Raw genomic sequence first — 21,442 nt, forward strand, 5'->3', positions numbered from 1 at the left:
TAAGAAACTTATGATGAAATTTTATTGTGACTTTTAGACAGACATTGACATAAATAACATACTGTAATAACACAATATTAACTTTTACCAATATTTAAAAACTATAGCAAATACAGATCCAACGGTGCTATCAATACACCACTGATGCATTAGTCTTCTCAATGATCCAGTCCACGTAGCTAGAGACACGTGTGTAGACCGAAGGGTAGGGAGGCTCGCCACATGCATAGCCCCACGACGCAATCCCCACAATCTTTCCCTCATAGAGCAATGGACCCCCTGAATCACCCTGAAAAGATCAGTGGACAAAGTAGTAGTGGTACGTGTACAAAATCATGTTTTAAAAACCTATATTCTTACCATTCTTAACATAATACACACTTTTGCTAATCAACCTACAATATCGGTGACCAGGGTTAAATGTAATTTATGTCCTTCAATAGAGATTCTAATATTTTTATCAACATATTGACTTCAATCGATATTTTACTTTATTGCATTTATCAAAATATTGTATAATTACATAATTGTAAAATGCTAATATTATTAGTTCCATAATACTGCAAATCCATTTACCTTAGGTATGCTAAAATTAATTTTTAAATAAACTGTATGATATTGGCTCCAAGTAATAATTATTCCATTTCATATGTTTCCAAGTATTCGTCTGGCACTTTTGAAAGGAAACTGAAACCGTATCTTTGAAGTATTTATACTCTTAATTTTTTTTGTATAGATCAATAATGCATCCACAAAAGCATTGTCCAACAAGTGATATCATATAACAAGCAAAACTGTCATTACACACGAAGAACACTCATACATTTTAGTATTTCTTTAGTTTTTAAAGTGGCCACACACAAAAATTTAAGACTGAAGATATAGAACAAAACGTGGAATTTAAATGATCAGTTTCTCTCTGTAACACAGTGTCATAACGAAATTTCTGGAGAAGATTGCAGCCAAACAGGGACATTAACGTAAATATTGGTTGTAGTATGTCACTTTGCAATGTAATTGAAGTATTTCCTCTTTTAAGACTGCATCACTCTCATATTTCCTGTTAACTGCAACTATCGTTTCAACTTCTTGCTCACTGCGATGTCACAGAAGCTTATACATCTACATGTACATTTAAATATTTACTCTGCAATTCAAAATTTAGTACGTACCTGAAAGTGGCTTCATCGAACCACCTTCAAGCTATTGTGACGGTATGTCAAATAACATGATAAAAATTATATTGAATAACTTCGCAAATATAAGAAAACTGACCTCGTAACGAAATAAATACTATCGCAGAAAAATAACAAAGACTGTAATCAATTAATGTGATCTGCGAATGTAATTGCAATCTCTGCTCCTTTTGCAAAAGGATTGCTCTCTCTTCCCATTTGTTTCTTGGTAGTGTAAGAAGCCATTTCGTGACGAGGCATGAAAACGTGTAAGTTCCATGTAATATTTAGCCTAATTATAATCAATTATTACTTAAACGTATTGTAAAATTTTATATGTACCAACTCATACATTTATGAAGCGGCAACATCAATGTTTTTATGCAAATTTTATAGCGGAATATTGGTGGACAGGTCAGCGCAGTTGTTCCAATAATAACGACCCAGAGTCGTAATACATATCTTAATACTTGGTAATTTTGACAAAAATAGATGTATATGTGAAACACTCTTTTTATTTGCGGTACGTTGAAACAGTATAAGTAAACCTATTTTATAATATTGAACCATATATGAGTAATGTGAAATCGGTTAATTCTTTCGATCCCCGCTAAACGGAAATTGAGGGAATCGCTGTGTTGGTGGTGTCTTTTAATATAAAAAATTCGTGTCGGGCAAACTACTGCGAGAAGTACAACAACTGAGTCACTGACATAAATAATTTTCCAGTTGTGAAGCAGCCAGAATAACACTAACTCCAACTTTTCATAACATATAAATAACGATACATAGAAGAACCACCACAATGGCGCCCAAAACGTGGCGCTCGAAACACCGATTTACATAAATATAGCAGTTGTGGAGGTACACCCAGCAACACCATAACTGGAGACCAAAGGGTGCAGCTCGAATGACTTACATAAATATATCCGAACGGATGTGAAAACAGATATAGCTGTATTTAGATTTTTCTTAACCTCAGAATCTCAAACTAAAACTTAGATGTAAATACATATTTTTTTGTATGTGGAACATATTTTAACGTTGTAAAAATAAACTGTTTCATGTACCACTTCCATCACAATCCTACAAGCAACGTATCCATCCGTGAGTAGTGGCTGCAGGAACTGATCCTGGGGCTGCAGCTTTGAGAAAAATGCAAGTAACCAGAATAATAAACCAAAAACTACGAAAGGTAAGATTGCAGATGCAAGTGCTGCTGGCTTGTGAACGACAAGACATAAATTAGCAGGGGGCCAGGCACTCTGCACAGTGAAAAATTTTAAATTGTAAAAATATTTTAATGAATTTACATTTGCATATCTTTGCAGTGAAGTCAAAACGATTCTTTTACTAAAATCAGTGAATGATAGTGTTAAATTTGAGTGCCTGATATAGGTTGTTTAGTGCAGTGCATATTTCATACGAATTTGATTGCCAGATTTAGTGTAAAGTAATTTAACGTGTGCACAAAAGTAACTTCAGAGTGTAGATCAGAAGACAGTTTTTCAGTGTTTTTCATAATTAACAATTCAGTATAGGTAAAACTTTCGCTGCAGTTGCAGAAAGTTCTGTATAGGTGTACTAGCTCCATTCATGTACATCGTCAAGTTTTGAGTCAATTTTAAAGAATTATAGTTAAGAATAGTCTTAAATAATTAAAAGAAAGTTAATTTAAGTAGAAATCTATATTTTGTTTTTGTATATTGTGACACACTTTCACTTAAGGTGTGTTTTATATTTCTTGTGTTTTTGTGCGTGTCTTGCATATATTGTCATTGAATAAGCATGGGTAGTCTGCGTAGAGAGAAGCGTACCTAGAGCGAGGCTCTGCCTGATGCGGAAGTGGACGATAATGTCCACGAGCTACAAATAACTGAACCATCGGAGAATACCCTTTCGCAAATTCCTCAAAAGGAACCAGAACTGAGATAAACATCTCACGATTTTACTGAAAATACTGAACAAGCTCAAGTGAGCACACATGTTCAGTAAATTAGGCCAGAAACGAAGACTGATGTCACAGCATCAGCTGATGGTGCATCAGTAGCAGCAGGTCCCAGCCCTGATTTTCTTGCGATGTTTTTAGCCCAATTAGATATCCGGGACAGACAACTCGAACAAGCACTTTTACGTCAGGTAAAATACGTGTCACAATCAGAACGTGAGGAAAGGGAAAAGGTACAATCCAAAGCTCTTGAAGAAAGAGAGACAGCTAAACCCTGGCTACGGAGAAAAGAGAGAAAGAGCGTGATGCCCTTCTTGTCCAGAAATTAAGCGACCTTTTTGAAGAACGAGATAAGGCTGTCATCTCACATCTGCGCAAGAGTTGGATGTGATAAAACAACAAGTTTCGGAACGTGTAGAACAAAACGAAGATGTTCTGGATAAAATCAGTGAGCTTGACGATAGAGTAAATAAGCTTGACAATACCCAGGTCGTGCTCGAAGGACAGGTAAAGGTCATCAGCCGGACGGTTGATGACCTCACACTAAGCTTGGACCAACGCATTGACGAGTGAAGCGGTGGGCCGGTTGCAGGTCGACCCGCCCTTGTGCCTTGGATTCAGGCGTATTACCAACCCTTGGCCAAGTAAAACTTGAGGAATCGTTGATAATGCATAGACAGTTTCAGATATGTAATGATGAGAAAAAGGCTGTCTCTCATGGACAGAGAGGCAAAAGATTCATTTTGTCACATCCTTTATAACAGTAGATGCAGAGCTGTGGGCACTAGAAACGGTCGAACAGTGCGCATCGTATTCTGATTTTGGAAAAAAAAAATTCTTGCAAGGTTCTGGTCCCTACCTGTACAAGAACGTTTAAGAAAACAGGTCCACAACCCTGAACTATTCAACCCCCGCCAGAGGAATTTGAGAAGGAATTTTGAGAAGCATCTTAATAAGACGCGCTATTGGGATGAACCGATGTTGGCAAGAGCTGTATTGAGAATTGTTAAACGAAAAGTACCCATTGCCATTCGATAAAAACTCGTTGATGCTCCAGACACGGACTTTGAACAATTTCACACTAGATTCTCTCGATTTAATCCAAGAAGATGCACGTCAGAACGAATATGGAAATGCGGGGAGTAATCAAATCAACAATAAATCACGACAGTCGAATAGAAGCAGCCCCAGAAAGAATAAGTTAGCGAAAAATAATGACTTCAAATGGTGAAGCGTACAGAAAAAGGCAGATGGGGCGTAACCAGCAACCGAGTGACAGTAATTAGCATCCTAACCATGCGGAAGGAAACCAATATTCACGATCTACTTACTCACCGAGTGAAAACGGCAGTGAACAATACAACCGTAAAAGGAGAGATGAAGGAAGAGGTAACCACAACCTCTCCCAAAAAATATGCGCACTGCCATCGGCTACTGGCAATGCCAAGGGCCAGAAAACTGGCAGGTACAAAGTCAAATGTCAAATAATAATGTAATGAGTTAGCAGCTTTCACTCAGTTAATACTAGGCAGAAATAAAATCTGCGTGTGGAATGCACTTCCTTGACTCTTGTGCAGAAAGGAGTGCAGTATTCTGCTGCATCCATTTTCAATAAGCTACCACAAGAACTCAAAAATCTTAGCAGTAGCCCAAACACTTTTAAGTCTAAACTGAAGAGTTTCCTCATGGCTCACTCCTTCTATTCTGTCGAGGAGCTCCTGGAAGAGCTGAAAAATGAAGCAAATTCCAGTGTTACATTGTTGATTTTCTTTATTTAAACTTACGACTTGTCGCCTGAATATGTTTCTTATATTTCATTTTATCTGTTTCTACTATCGTGTCATAATTTCATGTATTGACTCGTTCCATGACCATGGAGATTTCTCCTTAATTTGGTCCCGCGGAACAATAAATAAATAGATCCATCACATACGTAAACGTTATACCCATGCCGACACCACCGCCGCATCCACCTAACCCTAATGCACAGCCGACCGCCGTGGCATAGCGGTTCTAGGCGCTTCAGTCCCGAACCACACTGCTGCTACGATCGCAGGCTCGAATCCTGCCTCGGGCATGGATGTGTGTGATGTCCTTAGGTTAGTTAGGTTTAAGTTGTTCTAAGTCTAGGGGACTGATGACCTCAGATGTTAAGCCCCATAGTACTTAGAGCGAACTTTGAAACTAATGCACAGCTATATTTACCACAGAGTCAGTCTTGCGCTCAAAACGAGAGCGTGAGCATTGTGGACGTCACAGATGAGACATCTGCAGTCGGTCTGCAGTGGAGGAGGAGGGGGCGCGCTGAATGTAAACATATGTGTGCTGAGGTACAACGTTTGCCAGCATTTAAAGGACGAATTAATATCTCAGCCGCGACAGTGAAGTACGGATGATATGGAATTAATACAGGCTGCCTTTCAGGCTAAAATTACCAATATTTTAATAGCAGTGATTCTGGACACCGGTTCCAGCACATCCGTGATAGATGAGCAATTGTTCCGTGGTGTGGACAAGATCAGGCAGCTGCCGATTTTACCAGTAAAAACTGTAGGGTGGTAGGAGCCATACGAGGGAAGGGCAGTTAATAAAAAAACCAGGTGCAGGTAGAGCTAACACTGGAAAATGAAGCATTTACAAGCTCATTCCTGATGGTTAGAAATCCCGCCGTACCCTGTATCCTGGGTTTAGATGCTCTCCGTGAAATGAAGGCGAAAACTGACCTGTCACGGGGATCTGCACCTTGGTATACCATGATAAGCAGATCGAATTGGTGTTAATCAGGACGCCTGATGCGTGCACGAACTATTGTCGGCACGTTAGCGTAGTGCTCCCTAACAGTCCCACACTTACTGAGGTGCACAATCTCTCAGTAGAGAGTGAAAACGATACGGAAGGTGCCTGGATGTAGGAGTCACGGAACATTAAGCAAAATATTGTCGAAAAGGTAGCCGAATCCATATATCTGAATGACCAGCAACAAAGTGAATAGACACAGTTGCTTAACCAATTTGCTGGTGTATTTACCGAAATACTCAGTATAATCACAGGATATGAGTACAATATGCAAGTCCCAGCAGGCTATACATCCTGCCGCACAATCTATTCTGTTCCCTGGTCAGTGAAAATTGTAAGTACATTCGTATTTGACAAGAAAACATACTTTGAACAAATTTAGGTTAGTTTGAATAAGTATTTTTGTGTTTCATGTGTGCTTTTTTTTCATTTTTGTGCATAAATTTCTTGTCTTGTTTAGTGTGTAAGTATGTGTATTTTTCAGTGGGTTGAATTGAACGTGTGCATCATGTATGTACATGAACTAACATATTAGCAAATGTATCGGACGTACGTGTCCATAAATGATTTACTAGCACTGAGCACAGTGCGTGCGCCCGAAAATTTGTCCCACTGAAATTTTATTAATGCCCATTCTCTGGACGGGATCGTTCGCATTTCTCATTTCAACTACAGTACAGCTTGATGGATTTAGCGCCAATACCAACTAGAAGTACTTGTGGCTGTACTCTAACGTGCAGGGCAGCTGCAAGCGCGCAGTCTACGTTAAGCGAATGATTCTGTGTTGAATGATAATATTATGTATAAAATTTACTGAACTCATGGGCGACACTTCATGAATAAGAGGATTTGGTAAAGAACATGATAATTTTGTTGTAGACAAAGCATATTAGTGATTAAATTACTTATCAGTAAAGCCGACGAAAAACGTAATATCGATTGTATATGTATTTATATATATACTTTAAATGAAAAGGATCATAATGTGCTTAATGTGCCTTTAATGTGGAATACTTTTCTGGACACTCAGATAGAGACATGAGGAAAGAAGTTACTCACACGGTACAAACTTTAAACAAAATAAGAGTGAAACAGACTGTACATGTTATAGCTAGGCAAAATATTGATAAACTCTACCAAAGTGCAGCAGTAATTAAGTGACCGTAAATGCTCGTGACATACGGCTGACATGTAATAAGTAAAGTGCTTTATGGTTGTTATAGTTTCACTGAACTGCGCATAACAAGAAACAGTGGTGTTTATTGCAAGACAGTGAACCTATACATCGTAGTTAAAACTGTGTGGTTAAGAAACAACCAAACGCGAGCTGAAATCACAAGTGAACGCCTTCAGCTGCACAAGTGTTAGCGAAACAGTGTGAAAGTGTTACAAAGACAAACCTTGTACGGACCCCCACCAGAGTCACGTTCAGGAAAATCATAGTGAACACATGTGTTACGAATCACTACTTAACGTTAAAGTAAAAGAGTGATCCGAAAAAGCCAAAATCCCAAGTGAAATATCGTGTGACTAGGGCCTTCCATCGGGTAGACCGTTTGCCGGGTGCAAGTCTTTCGATATGACGCCACTTCGGCGGCTTGCACGTCAATGGGGATGAAATGATGATGATTAGGACAACACAACACCCAGCCCCTGAGCGGAGAAAATCTCCGACCCAGCCGGGAATCGAACCCAGGCCCTTATTATTGACATTCTGTCGCGCTGACCACATTTTTTTTTTTTTCATTTTGTTCGTTATTGATCGTTGTGTTAGGTCGTTGCGGACGTCGCAAGACATCCTGTTCAAGTTCAGTGGTTGATCCTTTATTACAGAGGCCAACCGGCTCTCTGACCGAACACGCTGAGCTACCGTGCCGGCGTCCACTCAGCTACCGGGACCCGACAAAATTCAAAGTAAAGTACTCTTATTGTCTGTTCTCGATCAACATACTACAGACACTTATAAATACACGTGTGACTGTGGAGCGTATGGCCTAATAACTTTTCCCTTACAGCCAACGTATTTTGTAGTACTATTAGTCAGAAATCTAGTGCCCGGTGGGTTACTTCTCATGTCGCGCGAGTAGCGAGCGGGCGCATAGCAGTTCTGGACCGCTCAGCTGATCGGCTCCGGGCGACGCTCACTTAGTCGCTGATGTCGTACACGGTCAACGAACCTGCTTTCCGAGCGCCTTGTTCCTACTTCTGCGTTGTCCTGCCCTGAATACTCGCCGACACCGTCGTCAACTGTCTTCTCGACGATTTGACATGAAAGCTTTACGAAAGTAATTGAAATAACAATGAACAGTTTGCTCATGAATGTAAACTCAAATGAACTTGATTTGCTAAACCATCATAAACGTCAAACCTTTCGTCAATGTTGCTAAACTGACAAAGACTTTCGTCTTATATGTGAAAGTACTGTTACTTGTTACGGACTTGAACCTTAAGTGACATTAACATGTCATGGACATAAATAACCAGCGAGTATGAAAAACTTTCTAAAATAATTTGCACTTTAACCATCTGCTGCATCAACTATTTTTCCTAAGTTTCCTTTAATTTATGTCTATGATCACAAACTTTTTGTTGACAAATTGCCGGTTTCGGTCTTTAATGACCATCATCAGATCTGCAGCAAAAATGGGAAAAACATAAATACACTCGCAAACTGTACACAGCTTAAGAACAATACATAGACCATAATGAAAAGTAGTACTGACAAAATTTACATTTGTGCGCTTTAAATATGAAGAGGCATACCTGTTTAAGCACACAAATGTAAATTTTATCAGTACTACTTTTCATTATGGTCTATGTATTGTTCTTAAGCTGTATACAGTTTGCGAGTGTATTTATGTTTTTTCCCATTTTTGCTGCAGATGTGATGATGGCCATTAAAGACCGAAACCGGTAAAATGTTAACAAAAAGTTTGTGACCATAGACGTAAATTAAAGGAAACTTATTACATATACGGGTCACTGTTTTTGCGCGACAATGTCGCAACTTGTGAAACTATTTTTTCTTTGTGTTGATGTAAATATTGTTTTATTACAATTGTTGTATATATGTATGTTTAAAAGTCTATCATTCGAAAAAAAAATCATTAAATATCACAGGAAAGGAAACATTTCGAAGACTCTGGGCGGGGTTATTTTCGACCCGTTTTTTCCCATAACCCCATAACCCGAATGGGGAGTATAAGCCTTTTGTTATCGAGCCATAGGTTATTCCGAACTGTTGCCTTCATGTGCAGACACGGGTCAAAGAGTATGTTAAACACAAGCTCTGACAAAATAATTGTAAACCTAAAAATACATTGTAAACAAATACTGTAGGTGTAAGTTAAAGCGCAGTGTGACTGAAGACTTTAAAAAGCATGTGAAGTGATGGAGTGTGGTAGTGAGTGAGACACAACACTGGAAATATTTGCGTAACCCTCACTAGGGTGCCCAAGTGGCGGTACGCCACATAACGTGATAAAAATGATATTGAATAACTCCGCAAATATAACAAAACTGACGTCGTAACGAAATAAATATTACTACAGAAAAATATCAAAGACTGTAATCAATTAACACGATCTGCAAATGTAGTTGCAATCTCTGTTTTTCTCTGCCTGGTGATGACTGGATGTTGTGTGATGTCCTTAGGTTAGTTAGGTTTAAGTAGTTCTAAGTTCTAGGGGACCCATGACCACAGATGTTAAGTCCCATACTGCTCAGAGCCATTGGAACCATGTTTTGCAATCTCTGTTCCTTTTGCAAAAGGATCGTTCTCTCTTCCCTTTTGTTTCTTGGTAGTGTAAGAAGCCGTTTCGAGAAGAGGCACGAAAACGTGTAAGTTCCATGAATATTTAACCTAAATGTAATCAAATATTACTTAAGTGTTGTAAAATTTTATATGTACCATTACGGTATATTAATAATTTTTACTTGATTTTATCAACTGAATAAAATATTCAGTTGCTGTCAGACGGTCCATAAGTAAAAATTATTAATATACCGTAATATTACACGCAACTGAGGAAGACAGGACTATAAAAGTTGAAGATGTTTATATGTACCAACCCCTATATTGATGAAGCGCCAATATCAAATTTTCTATGCAAATTTTATAGGGGAGCTATATTGATGAAGCACCAATATCAAACTTTCTATGCAAATTTTATAGGGGAACATTGGTACAGAGGTTAGCGCCATTGTCCTAAATGATAACGGCCCATAGTGGTAATAAATAACTTAGTATTTGCTAATTTTGACAAAAATAAACGTAAATGTAGGAGAATTCTCTTGATTAGCGGTTCTTCCTTTGAAACAGTAAAAGTATTCAGTTTTTCCTATACTGAATCACATTTGAGTAAAGTGATTTCAGCAAATGTTTTTGGTCCTCGCTTCACGGTAATTGCAAGAATCGGTAATTGCAAGAATCTCCTCAGCTTTGTAATTTTACAGAAGTAAAGAACAATTTCCAAATTCAATTTCAATTATATATATCCGGAGTTTTATGCAGTGATGGTGTCTTTTAATACAAAAACATCGTGTCGGGCAAACTAACTGCGAGAAGTACCACAACCGAGTCACTGACGTAAATAATTTTTCAGTTGTGAAGCAGCCAGAATAACACTAACTCTTAAGTGTCCACGTCTCTACCGTTCCACTCTCGAACGGCACGCGGGAAAAACGAGCACTTAATTTTTTCTGTGCGAGACCTGATTTCTCTTATTTTATCGTGATGATCATTTCTTCCTATGTAGGTGGGTGCCAACAGAATGTTTTCGCAATCGGAGGAAAAAACTGAAATTTCATGAGAAGATCCCTTCGAAAAGAAAAACGCCTTTGGTTTAATGATTGCCACTCCAATTCACGTATCAAAACTGTGGCACTATCTCCCCTATTTCGCGATAGTACAAAACGAGCTGCCCTTCTTTGATCTTTTTCGATGTCATCCGTCAGTCCCACCTCATGCGGATCCCACACCGCACAGCAATACTCCAGAATAGGGCGGACAAGCGTAGTGTAAGCAGTCTCTTTGGGAGACCTGTTGCACCTTCTAAGCGTTCTGCCAATAAATCGCAGTCTTACGTTTGCTTTCCCCATAACATTATCTATGGGATCCTTCCAATTAAAATGATTCGCAATTGTAATTCCTAAGTGTCTAACTGAATTGACAACCTTCAGCTTTGTGCGATTTATCATGCGACCCAAAAATTTAGCAATTTCCTTTTAGTACTCATATGGATGACTTCACAGTTTTCGTTATTTAGAGACAACTACCACTTTTCGCTCCATACAGATATCTTGTCTAGGTCATTTTGCATTTGGGTTTGATCATCTGATAACTTTATAAGAAGGTAAATGACAGCATCATCTGCAGGCAACCTAAAGCAGCTGCTCAGATTGTCTCCTAAACCTTCTGGAAATCTAAAAATATGGAATCAATTTAACATCCCCTGTAGATGGATCTAATTACTTCATGAAAATAAAGAGTTATTTGTGATTCACAAGAACACAATTTCCTGAATCACTTCTGGATATTTGTCAATAAATCGTTTTCTTCGAACTAATTCATAATGTTCGAAGACAGTATACGTTCCAAAATCATACTTCAAATCACGTTAGTGATAGGGGCCTGTAATTCACCGGATTACTCCAATTTCCTTTCTTGATTATTGATGTGACTTGCACTACTTTCCAATTTTTAGGCACGGATCTTTCGACGAGCGAGCGGTTGTATGTGGTTGTTAAGTACGGAACTACTGAATCAGCATACTCTGAAGGCAATGTGACCGGTATACGGTTTGGATCGGAGGCCTTGCCTTTATCAAGTGATCTTAGCTCCTCCACTTCACAGAGGTCATTTACTTCTATGTTACTCATGTTGGTAGTTGTTTCCGATTCGAGTTCTAGAATATTTATTTCGTCTTCTTTGGTGAAAGAATTTCGGAAAACCATGATTATCAACTGTGCTTCAGTAGCACTGTCATCAGTAATATCACCATTTCTGTCTCTCAGCAAAGGTATTTAACGCGCCCCGCCGCTGGTTTGCTTTACATACAACTAAAATCGCTTAGGGTTTTCCACCAGATTTCGAGACAGAGTGTCGTTGTGGAAAATATCAAAACCATCTCGCTTTGAAGTTCGTGGTAAATTTCGAGCTTCCGAAAATCTTCGGCTTTCTTAGGGATTTTGTGTTCTTTTAAATTAGGAATGCTTTTTTCGCTGCTTCCGCGACAGTGTTCTGACCTGTTTTGTGTGCCCATTGGTACATGTCTATAAATTATTATTTCTTTGGATTCAAACTACGTCTGGTCTACGCTTACGTAGTCAGATTAGAAGGAGTGGAGCCTGTCTCTGAGAAAGGCCTCAAGCGAATTTTTATTTGCTTTACTAAAAATGGATATACTTTGCGTTTACTTTTGGTAGATATGGATGCTGCGAAGGTCATTCTCGTCACAGTGATCTTGTGTGCGCTAATCCGTGTATCCGTCATGATACTCCCTATCTGCTTGTTGCTAAGAGATCAAGTATATTTCCGCAACTATTTACATTTCGAGTGGGCCCCCGAAATAATTATTCAAAATAATTTTCTGAGAGGAGGAATAGAAGGTATTGTGAGGCAAAGATATAGTGCATTACATAAATTATAAAACTGTTTCGTCCTTTGGTGGAGAAAGAGCGTTGATTAATAATTCAGATATAGTGTTTAACATCTTCAGTACTAGAAATCCACTTAGTGCTGTGTATATTGTGATATATAGAGGGTGAACCACCTGAAACTTGCACCGCAAATAATGTGGTAATCGAAAGGGTGTATACTGTGAGTTATAATGGGTGAATCGCCTACAACTGGCGCCGCAAATTATGCGGTAATGGAAAGTGCTTTTGATGTGCGATTTTCACAGAATGGTCTGGTAATCAGAGGCTCCTAATTTTAGCCAATAAACAGACTGTAATAATACTTAGAAAGCATATCTTTTGTGCAAACATACAATTTTTATATCGAACAATGCGTATTGACATTAACAAACTAAAATTAGGGCAAATTAGAATTTCATTGGTGTTTGTTGCAGCACATCGACACTTTTTTCTGCCACTCAGCCTACATGGTTGCTAGATACGGTGTTGTTACGTTTGGTTACAGTGTGCTTGTGTGTTCCCTGAGTGCATAGCGACTTGCTGGTCAGGTAGTGTGTGAAAGTCCAAGCAGTAGGTCTTGAGTGGACGATGGGATTTACCGATGCAGAAAAAACCATGCTCATGGTGCATGCAGAGTGTACGAAAAATGTAGTTCGTTCTCGCACAATGCATGCGGCAATATATCCCTACAGACGTCAACTGTCTCAGCAATTATTTATCAATCCTCATCAACAAGTTACATGAGAGTTGTAGCATAACACCTAGACAACGTTAGAGAAGGAAACTGGTGGGACAGAAGAGAGGGGGATTAATCTTTTTGCTGCTGTTGCAGTTGATCAGTACGTTAGCTCCCGCGTAATCGCACGAGGAAGTGGCATGAGTGGCGCAAGTTTTCTGTGCATTATCTATCGACATAGGATCCATCCCTATCACATCTCTCTCCGCCAAGAGCTGCATGAAAGCGATTATAAGAATGGTTGTAGCTTCTATACATTGACTTTAAGATAAGCTGCTCCAGATGTACCATGATCTTTCTTAGTGATGAAGCCAAATTTACCAGTTATGGGCCAGGTAAACCACTGAAACATGCGTTACTGGTCTGTTGACAATCCCTGTTGGCTTAGTCTGCTGGAATGTCAGCGTCAATGGAGTGTAAACGTGTTTTGTGGGATAGTAAACCATCAGTTCGTAGGCCCGTTTTTCATAGACTGAACCCGTACAGGTATCGTAGCCTCCTAACAGAGCGTTGAAAGGTATGTGCTGAGATTCGATCAGGATAGAGCCAGTGAAAAATGTCGATAGTTCCCAAACGCAAGGTTGGACGAGTAGTACATCTTCGAGTAGTAAGATCTTTGGCAGCTAACAGAGCTAGGTGCACGCGGTAAAAGTTTGAGTAGTGGTGAGGAGATGCGCAGAGACAGCAGACGTATTTCGAGTTGGAGCTAGATGGCTGCAGGAGGCAGCCGGGTCGTGACAACATCAAAGTAAGAATTGGCGCTACGCACATAATAAGCTATATATTGAGCGAAACTCGGCACATACCTGGGGAAACTAGAAAGAATAATTAATAAAATGGGTTTTCTTTGGTTAAATAATGTCTAAAAGCTAGATAGAAGTCCCACTGTTGATGCAATAAGCGTTTTGTCAAACTTTCTCGTAAATCCATGCTATAGAAGTTTTTTTTAGTTTTTCACATGTGCCTTAAAATTTTGAACAATAAATATTTTTTGGATAAAATTAGTTTCATCTCACACCTTATGTCGTTCTCCGCATCCTGTGCTTGCATTGAACCAGAAGGTACATTAAAGTTCCCATGAGTAAAGCTAATAATTTCATTTATCAGAGTAAAATAATCTACACTCCTGGAAATGGAAAAAAGAACACATTGACACCGGTGTGTCAGACCCACCATACTTGCTCCGGACACTGCGAGAGGGCTGTACAAGCAATGATCACACGCACGGCACAGCGGACACACCAGGAACCGCGGTGTTGGCCGTCGAATGGCGCTAGCTGCGCAGCATTTGTGCACCGCCGCCGTCAGTGTCAGCCAGTTTGCCGTGGCATACGGAGCTCCATCGCAGTCTTTAACACTGGTAGCATGCCGCGACAGCGTGGACGTGAACCGTATGTGCAGTTGACGGACTTTGAGCGAGGGCGTATAGTGGGCATGCGGGAGGCCGGGTGGACGTACCGCCGAATTGCTCAACACGTGGGGCGTGAGGTCTCCACAGTACATCGATGTTGTCGCCAGTGGTCGGCGGAAGGTGCACGTGCCCGTCGACCTGGGACCGGACCGCAGCGACGCACGGATGCACGCCAAGACCGTAGGATCCTACGCAGTGCCGTAGGGGACCGCACCGCCACTTCCCAGCAAATTAGGGACACTGTTGCTCCTGGGGTATCGGCGAGGACCATTCGCAACCGTCTCCATGAAGCTGGGCTACGGTCCCGCACACCGTTAGGCCGTCTTCCGCTCACGCCCCAACATCGTGCAGCCCGCCTCCAGTGGTGTCGCGACAGGCGTGAATGGAGGGACGAATGGAGACGTGTCGTCTTCAGCGATGAGAGTCGCTTCTGCCTTGGAGCCAATGATGGTCGTATGCGTGTTTGGCGCCGTGCAGGTGAGCGCCACAATCAGGACTGCATACGACCGAGGCACACAGGGCCAACACCCGGCATCATGGTGTGGGGAGCGATCTCCTACACTGGCCGTACACCACTGGTGATCGTCGAGGGGACACTGAATAGTGCACGGTACATCCAAACCGTCATCGAACCCATCGTTCTACCATTCCTAGACCGGCAAGGGAACTTGCTGTTCCAACAGGACAATGCACGTCCGCATGTATCCCGTGCCACCCAACGTGCTCTAGAAGGTGTACGTCAACTACCCTGGCCAGCAAGATCTCCGGATCTGTCCCCCATTGAGCATGTTTGGGACTGGATGAAGCGTCGTCTCACGCGGTCTGCACGTCCAGCACGAACGCTGGTCCAACTGTGGCGCCAGGTGGAAATGGCATGGCAAGCCGTTCCACAGGACTACATCCAGCATCTCTACGATCGTCTCCATGGGAGAATAGCAGCCTGCATTGCTGCGAAAGGTGGATATACACTGTACTAGTGCCGACATTGTACATGCTCTGTTGCCTGTGTCTATGTGCCTGTGGTTCTGTCAGTGTGATCATGTGATGTATCTGACCCCAGGAATGTGTCAATAAAGTTTCCCCTTCCTGGGACAATGAATTCACCGTGTTCTTATTTCAATTTCCAGGAGTGTATATGCCATTGCACAGTTGGCAAATTATTCAGATCAGGACAGAATTTTTATTAAGTAACAAACAGGGCCAAAATGAGTAAAGTTATCTAGAATGACAATTTGATGCCATTGCACTACGGCTGAGTTGAATATATGTTTTATTATCGGCTAAACGGGAAGGAGTGCACGAGCTAAGTCCACAGACGCAGTCAGATGCAGGTTGGTGACTTTCATTTATTATCACCACTAAACTTTCATGCAGTCAGATAAAGTTCAGTTCAGTTAAATACGCAGTCAGATGCAAGTTTTATTAAAGACTAAAGGAGTCACATGCAGTTCAGTCTAGTTTAAATAGAGAAGTTTTATTAACAACACTTTCACCGTCTACCACGGATGCTAGAAGACTTTTCTCTGCAGGCTAGGAAGATCCTGCGGTACCAACATGACGGCTGTCCAGCCCATAGTGCGCGAAGTACTACAGCATCTCTTCACGAACTGTTCACAGATCGTTGGGCTGGACACAGGGGACCTGTACCTTGGGCAGCCCGTCCCAGAATTTGATGCCTGTAGACTTTTGTCTATGGGTAAAGCTGAAATACGCTCCCCACAAGAACATACCAACTACTCCCACTGATGAGCAACTACCTATTCCTGCAGGCTGCTCGGAAATCTCCGCTGAAATGTTAGCACGTGTGCAGCAGTCGTTCCATACCACGCAGTGTGTAATGCGATTGCCAGTTGTGATTTTGAGCAAAGCCTGTGCTGGTCAGTTGTCTCGTCACTGGTCAGATCCAGAAAACAAGCTCGGTGTCTACTTACGTGGCACGGGCCGTAGGTTTTATCGTCAAAACGAGCAGCGCAGATCTGCGTAGGGTAGATGGGGCGGCCATAGTCATTCCACACCGCCTCACATTCCTCTTGGCTTGTTACTTGAACGTCCACTTTGCGCAGCTCAATTGGACTCAGGCCGTTGTACTATGAAATAGAAGAACCTTTTCTAATACGATATGATGATATGTTGCAGTTTTGAAAACCTGGTATTTAATATATGGAAACATATAACTAAGGAACAAATCTTCCTCAAACAATTGGAGAAATTAAAATGCTTCCGGACTTCAAAAGACATCCTCATGTCGTACCTTATAATAGCTATCTCTTTTGCATCTCGCCAGCAGGGGGGGGGAGGCCGAGCGGTTCTAGGCGCTCCAGTCTAGAACCGCGCGGCCACTACGGTCGCAGGTTCGAATCCTGCCTCGGGCATGGGTGTGTGTGATGTCCTTAGGTTAGTTAAGTTTAATTAATTCTAAGTTCTAGGGGACTGATGACCTTAGAAGTTAAGTCCCATAGTTCAAAATGGTTCAAATGGCTCTGAGCACTATGGGATTCAACTGCGAAGGTCATTAGTCCCCTAGAACTTAGAACTAGTTAAACCTAACTAACCTAAGGACATCACAAACATCCATGCCCGAGGCAGGATTCGAACCTGCGACCGTAGCGGTCTTGCGGTTCCAGACTGCAGCGCCTTTAACTACACGGCCACTTCGGCCGGCTAAGTCCCATAGTGCTCAGAACCATTTGAACCATTTTTTTTCTCTTGCATCTCACTCTAGTCAACACTCCCGCCTCACACCTCACCCCCACCACTTTTTTCTCTCGTTGCCTACAGAATTTTCAGAGAAAATTCTCTTATTTCCGAGCAGCCATTTCAATTTCATTTTTAATCTTCTCCTCTTTCTTTGCCCCCTTCCACTTCTTCTAATACCAAACAAGGTTTCAAGAGCGCTAAACTAATCAATATCATTCTTAACGTCCACTATTTTATGTGTAAGTGTTGCTATTATGGTTATTGTTATTGCCAATTATTGTTTTTGTTAATAATGCAAACTATTATTACTGTGATTGTTAGGTAATATTTTGGCGTATGTATTGCGCCTGGCCATATCTAAGAGAGGGGCTTAGTGTCCTCATATGGTCCACAAAATAAGCAATAAATAAACAATTATTACGTTTCCTTACAACACACACGTTTCTGGTCAACATCCGACAAAGAGCACACTGTGCTGGCTTCCATTAGTCAAACATTTCTCGAACCATAATCCTATCTAACATGATCACAGAGTGATCATATCACAGTTATCAGTCGGAAATGTCAAACGACTTTTGTAAATCCACAAAGTAGCTTCTATTAGTTCACTCACATCTCCTGTTTGCAAGAAGAGTACGCCTGTTTAAGCTGCAGAAGCTGCACATTTAAGCATGGCAAGAACTTGCCTTTATGAGAAGATGATTGCAGAAATTACAGACTATGTAGCTGACACCTACCCAGAAATTTCCCCAGCCGATGACGGTGACATTGGCGCCGTCTGGAACCTCCTCTCCCTGTTCTGGCAGCTGTATTGGCGCCACTTTGACGCCATCAATTGGAAAAGCGGGGGATACCTGCAAAGGCATGAATGGTATCAATGAGAAAGGACTTTTTCTAAACAAGGATAACGGAATGCAGTCAAATTGAACCAGACTATTCTGACTGAATTAGATTATAAAAGTCATTAAAGGTAGTACACGACTGTCGCCATTTGGGCAGCAAAGTAACTGACGGAGGTAGACAGGATATTAAATGTAGACTGGCAATGGCAAGAAAAATGTTCCCAAAAGAGAATAATTACTTAACATCAAGTATATCTTATATACACATATCTTTTGTTTTCTGGTATATATATATATATATATATATATATATATATATATATATATATATATATATAGGGTGTTTCAAAAATGACCGGTATATTTGAAACGGCAATAAAAACTAAACGAGCAGCGATAGAAATACACCGTTTGTTGCAATATGCTTGGGACAACAGTACATTTTCAGGCGGACAAACTTTCGAAATTACAGTAGTTACAATTTTCAACAACAGATGGCGCTGCAAGTGATGTGAAAGATATAGAAGACAACGCAGTCTGTGGGTGCGCCATTCTGTACGTCGTCTTTCTGCTGTAAGCGTGTGCTGTTCACAACGTGCAAGTGTGCTGTAGACAACATGGTTTATTCCTTAGAACAGAGGATTTTTCTGGTGTTGGAATTCCACCGCCTAGAACACAGTGTTGTTGCAACAAGACGAAGTTTTCAACGGAGGTTTAATGTAACCAAAGGACCGAAAAGCGATACAATAAAGGATCTGTTTGAAAAATTTCAACGGACTGGGAACGTGACGGATGAACGTGCTGGAAAGGTAGGGCGACCGCGTACGGCAACCACAGAGGGCAACGCGCAGCTAGTGCAGTGGGTGATCCAACAGCGGCCTTGGGTTTCCGTTCGCCGTGTTGCAGCTGCGGTCCAAATGACGCCAACGTCCACGTATCGTCTCATGCGCCAGAGTTTACACCTCTATCCATACAAAATTCAAACGCGGCAACCCCACAGCGCCGCTACCATTGCTGCACGAGAGACATTCGCTAACGATATAGTGCACAGGATTGATGACGGCGATATGCATGTGGGCAGCATTTGGTTTACTGACGAAGCTTATTTTTACCTGGACGGCTTCGTCAATAAACAGAACTGGCGCATATGGGGAACCGAAAAGCCCCATGTTGCAGTCCCATCGTCCCTGCATCCTCAAAAAGTACTGGTCTGGGCCGCCATTTCTTCCAAAGGAATCATTGGCCCATTTTTCAGATCCGAAACGATTACTGCATCACGCTATCTGGACATTCTTCGTGAATTTGTGGCGGTACAAACTGCCTTAGACGACACTGCGAACACCTCGTGGTTTATGCAAGATGGTGCCCGGCCACATCGCACGGCCGACGTCTTTAATTCCCTGAATGAATATTTCGATGATCGTGTGATTGCTTTGGGCTATCCGAAACATACAGGAGGCGGCGTGGATTGGCCTCCCTATTCGCCAGACATGAACCCCTGTGACTTCTTTCTGTGGGGACACTTGAAAGACCAGGTGTACCGCCAGAATCCAGAAACAATTGAACAGCTGAAGCAGTACATCTCATCTGCATGTGAAGCCATTCCGCCAGACACGTTGTCAAAGGTTTCGGGTAATTTCATTCAGAGACTACGCCATATTATTGCTACGCATGGTGGATATGTGGAAAATATCGTACTATAGAGTTTCCCAGACCGCAGCGCCATCTGTTGTTGAAAATTGTAACTACTGTAATTTCGAAAGTTTGTCTGCCTGAAAATGTACTGTTGTCCCAAGCATATTGCAACAAACGGTGTATTTCTATCGCTGCTCGTTTAGTTTTTATTGCCGTTTCAAATATACCGGTCATTTTTGGAACACCCTGTGTATATATATATATATATATATATATATATATATATATATATATATATATATATATATATATCAGAAATAAAGAGGGGCAAAAAGTCAAGTGGGAATTATAGTTGGAGAAGGAAACTCCAAAGAAAATAGTAACAGGGACTGAAGAAATTGCAGTTGGAGTTCCGTTAACAAAGCAGCAAAAAATGATGCACTTTTTGGTAAACCCACACCACATGTGGAGAGACCAAGGTAGTTGATTCTAGACATTCCACAGTCAGGTTGGATATTTAGCTGACCCATAGTGCGTATTGCGAAGATTGATTTGAATAGGCTTTGTAAACGATCCTTCATCTTGTTGGGTCTGTTTTGATTGCTTTTATTTTTTAGTGCGCAACGTTAACTCAACACTCCTCGGGGACTCAGCGTTGTGGATTTACTCGGCGAGAGAATGTTACACAAAACGTACATATCATTACCGTACTATATACGGGGCAGTCAAATGAAAACGAACCATACAAGGGTTGGTTCAAAAATGGTTCAAATGGCTATGACCACTATGGAACTTAACATCTATCGTCATCAGTCCCCTAGAACTTAGAACTACTTAAACCTAACTAACCTAAGGACATCACACAACACCCAGTCATCACGAGTAGATAAACTCCGTGACCCCGCCTGGAATCGAACCCGGGAACCCGGGCGCGGGAAGCGAGAACGCTACCGCACGACCACGAGCTGCGGACATACAAGGGTTGGAACTTTAATAGTGGCAACTATTTATTTACAGCTCGTACAAAATAGATACGTCTTTCAAAGTTTTGCTGACCTTCAAAGTAGTCAAAGACATTGTGTATAACCCGTTGCCAGCGATCTGGAAGTCGTAAGATACTCTCAGCAGTGCCAGTGGTGTTGACAGTTCGAGCGGCGCGGTCTATTGATAGACAAATTTGTAGCAGTTGTGAAGCGAATGCCGTGAAGTGTTTCCTTCAGTTTAGAAATCCAACTGAACTCACGAGGGCTTAAGTCAGGGGAGTGCAGTAGGTGGTGTAGCACTTAGCAAACAAATCAGTCAAACAAATCAGTAACAGCTTGCACTGTACGTACTTGAGTATTGTCCTGCAAAATGATGGTCAGGTCCTCCAAAAAGTGTGATCACTTCTGTCTCTAAGCTGGTCGTAGGTTTTGTTAAAAAAATTAACAGCATTTTATCACAGGGTCTTCCTAGATTTTTTTTTACTTAATCTTTCTTGAGTATAGATTTCAATCGTTCCGTGTTTGTCAAAATCTTGTGTCTAAGTCTTGTTGATGGGAGTCTGTGGACAAGTCTATAAAA

The 21,442-nt window shown here is 41.3% G+C and overlaps 1 protein-coding gene across 1 annotated transcript in view; it reads right to left on the reverse strand.

Moving 5' to 3' along the window:
• LOC126242271 (mite allergen Der f 3-like) overlaps positions 1-21,442 on the reverse strand; it is a 48,044-nt gene continuing 26,602 nt past the window's right edge. The window contains exons 5-7 of the mRNA XM_049948075.1: positions 18,140-18,256; positions 16,637-16,792; positions 1-289 (exon numbers count right to left, since the gene is read on the reverse strand). Coding sequence (XP_049804032.1) covers positions 131-289; positions 16,637-16,792; positions 18,140-18,256 — 432 coding nt within the window. The 3' untranslated portion in view covers positions 1-130. The remainder of the gene's footprint in view (positions 290-16,636; positions 16,793-18,139; positions 18,257-21,442) is intronic.

Source organism: Schistocerca nitens, chromosome 1, assembly GCF_023898315.1.
Source record: "Schistocerca nitens isolate TAMUIC-IGC-003100 chromosome 1, iqSchNite1.1, whole genome shotgun sequence".
Classification (NCBI taxonomy): Eukaryota; Metazoa; Arthropoda; class Insecta; order Orthoptera; family Acrididae; genus Schistocerca; species Schistocerca nitens.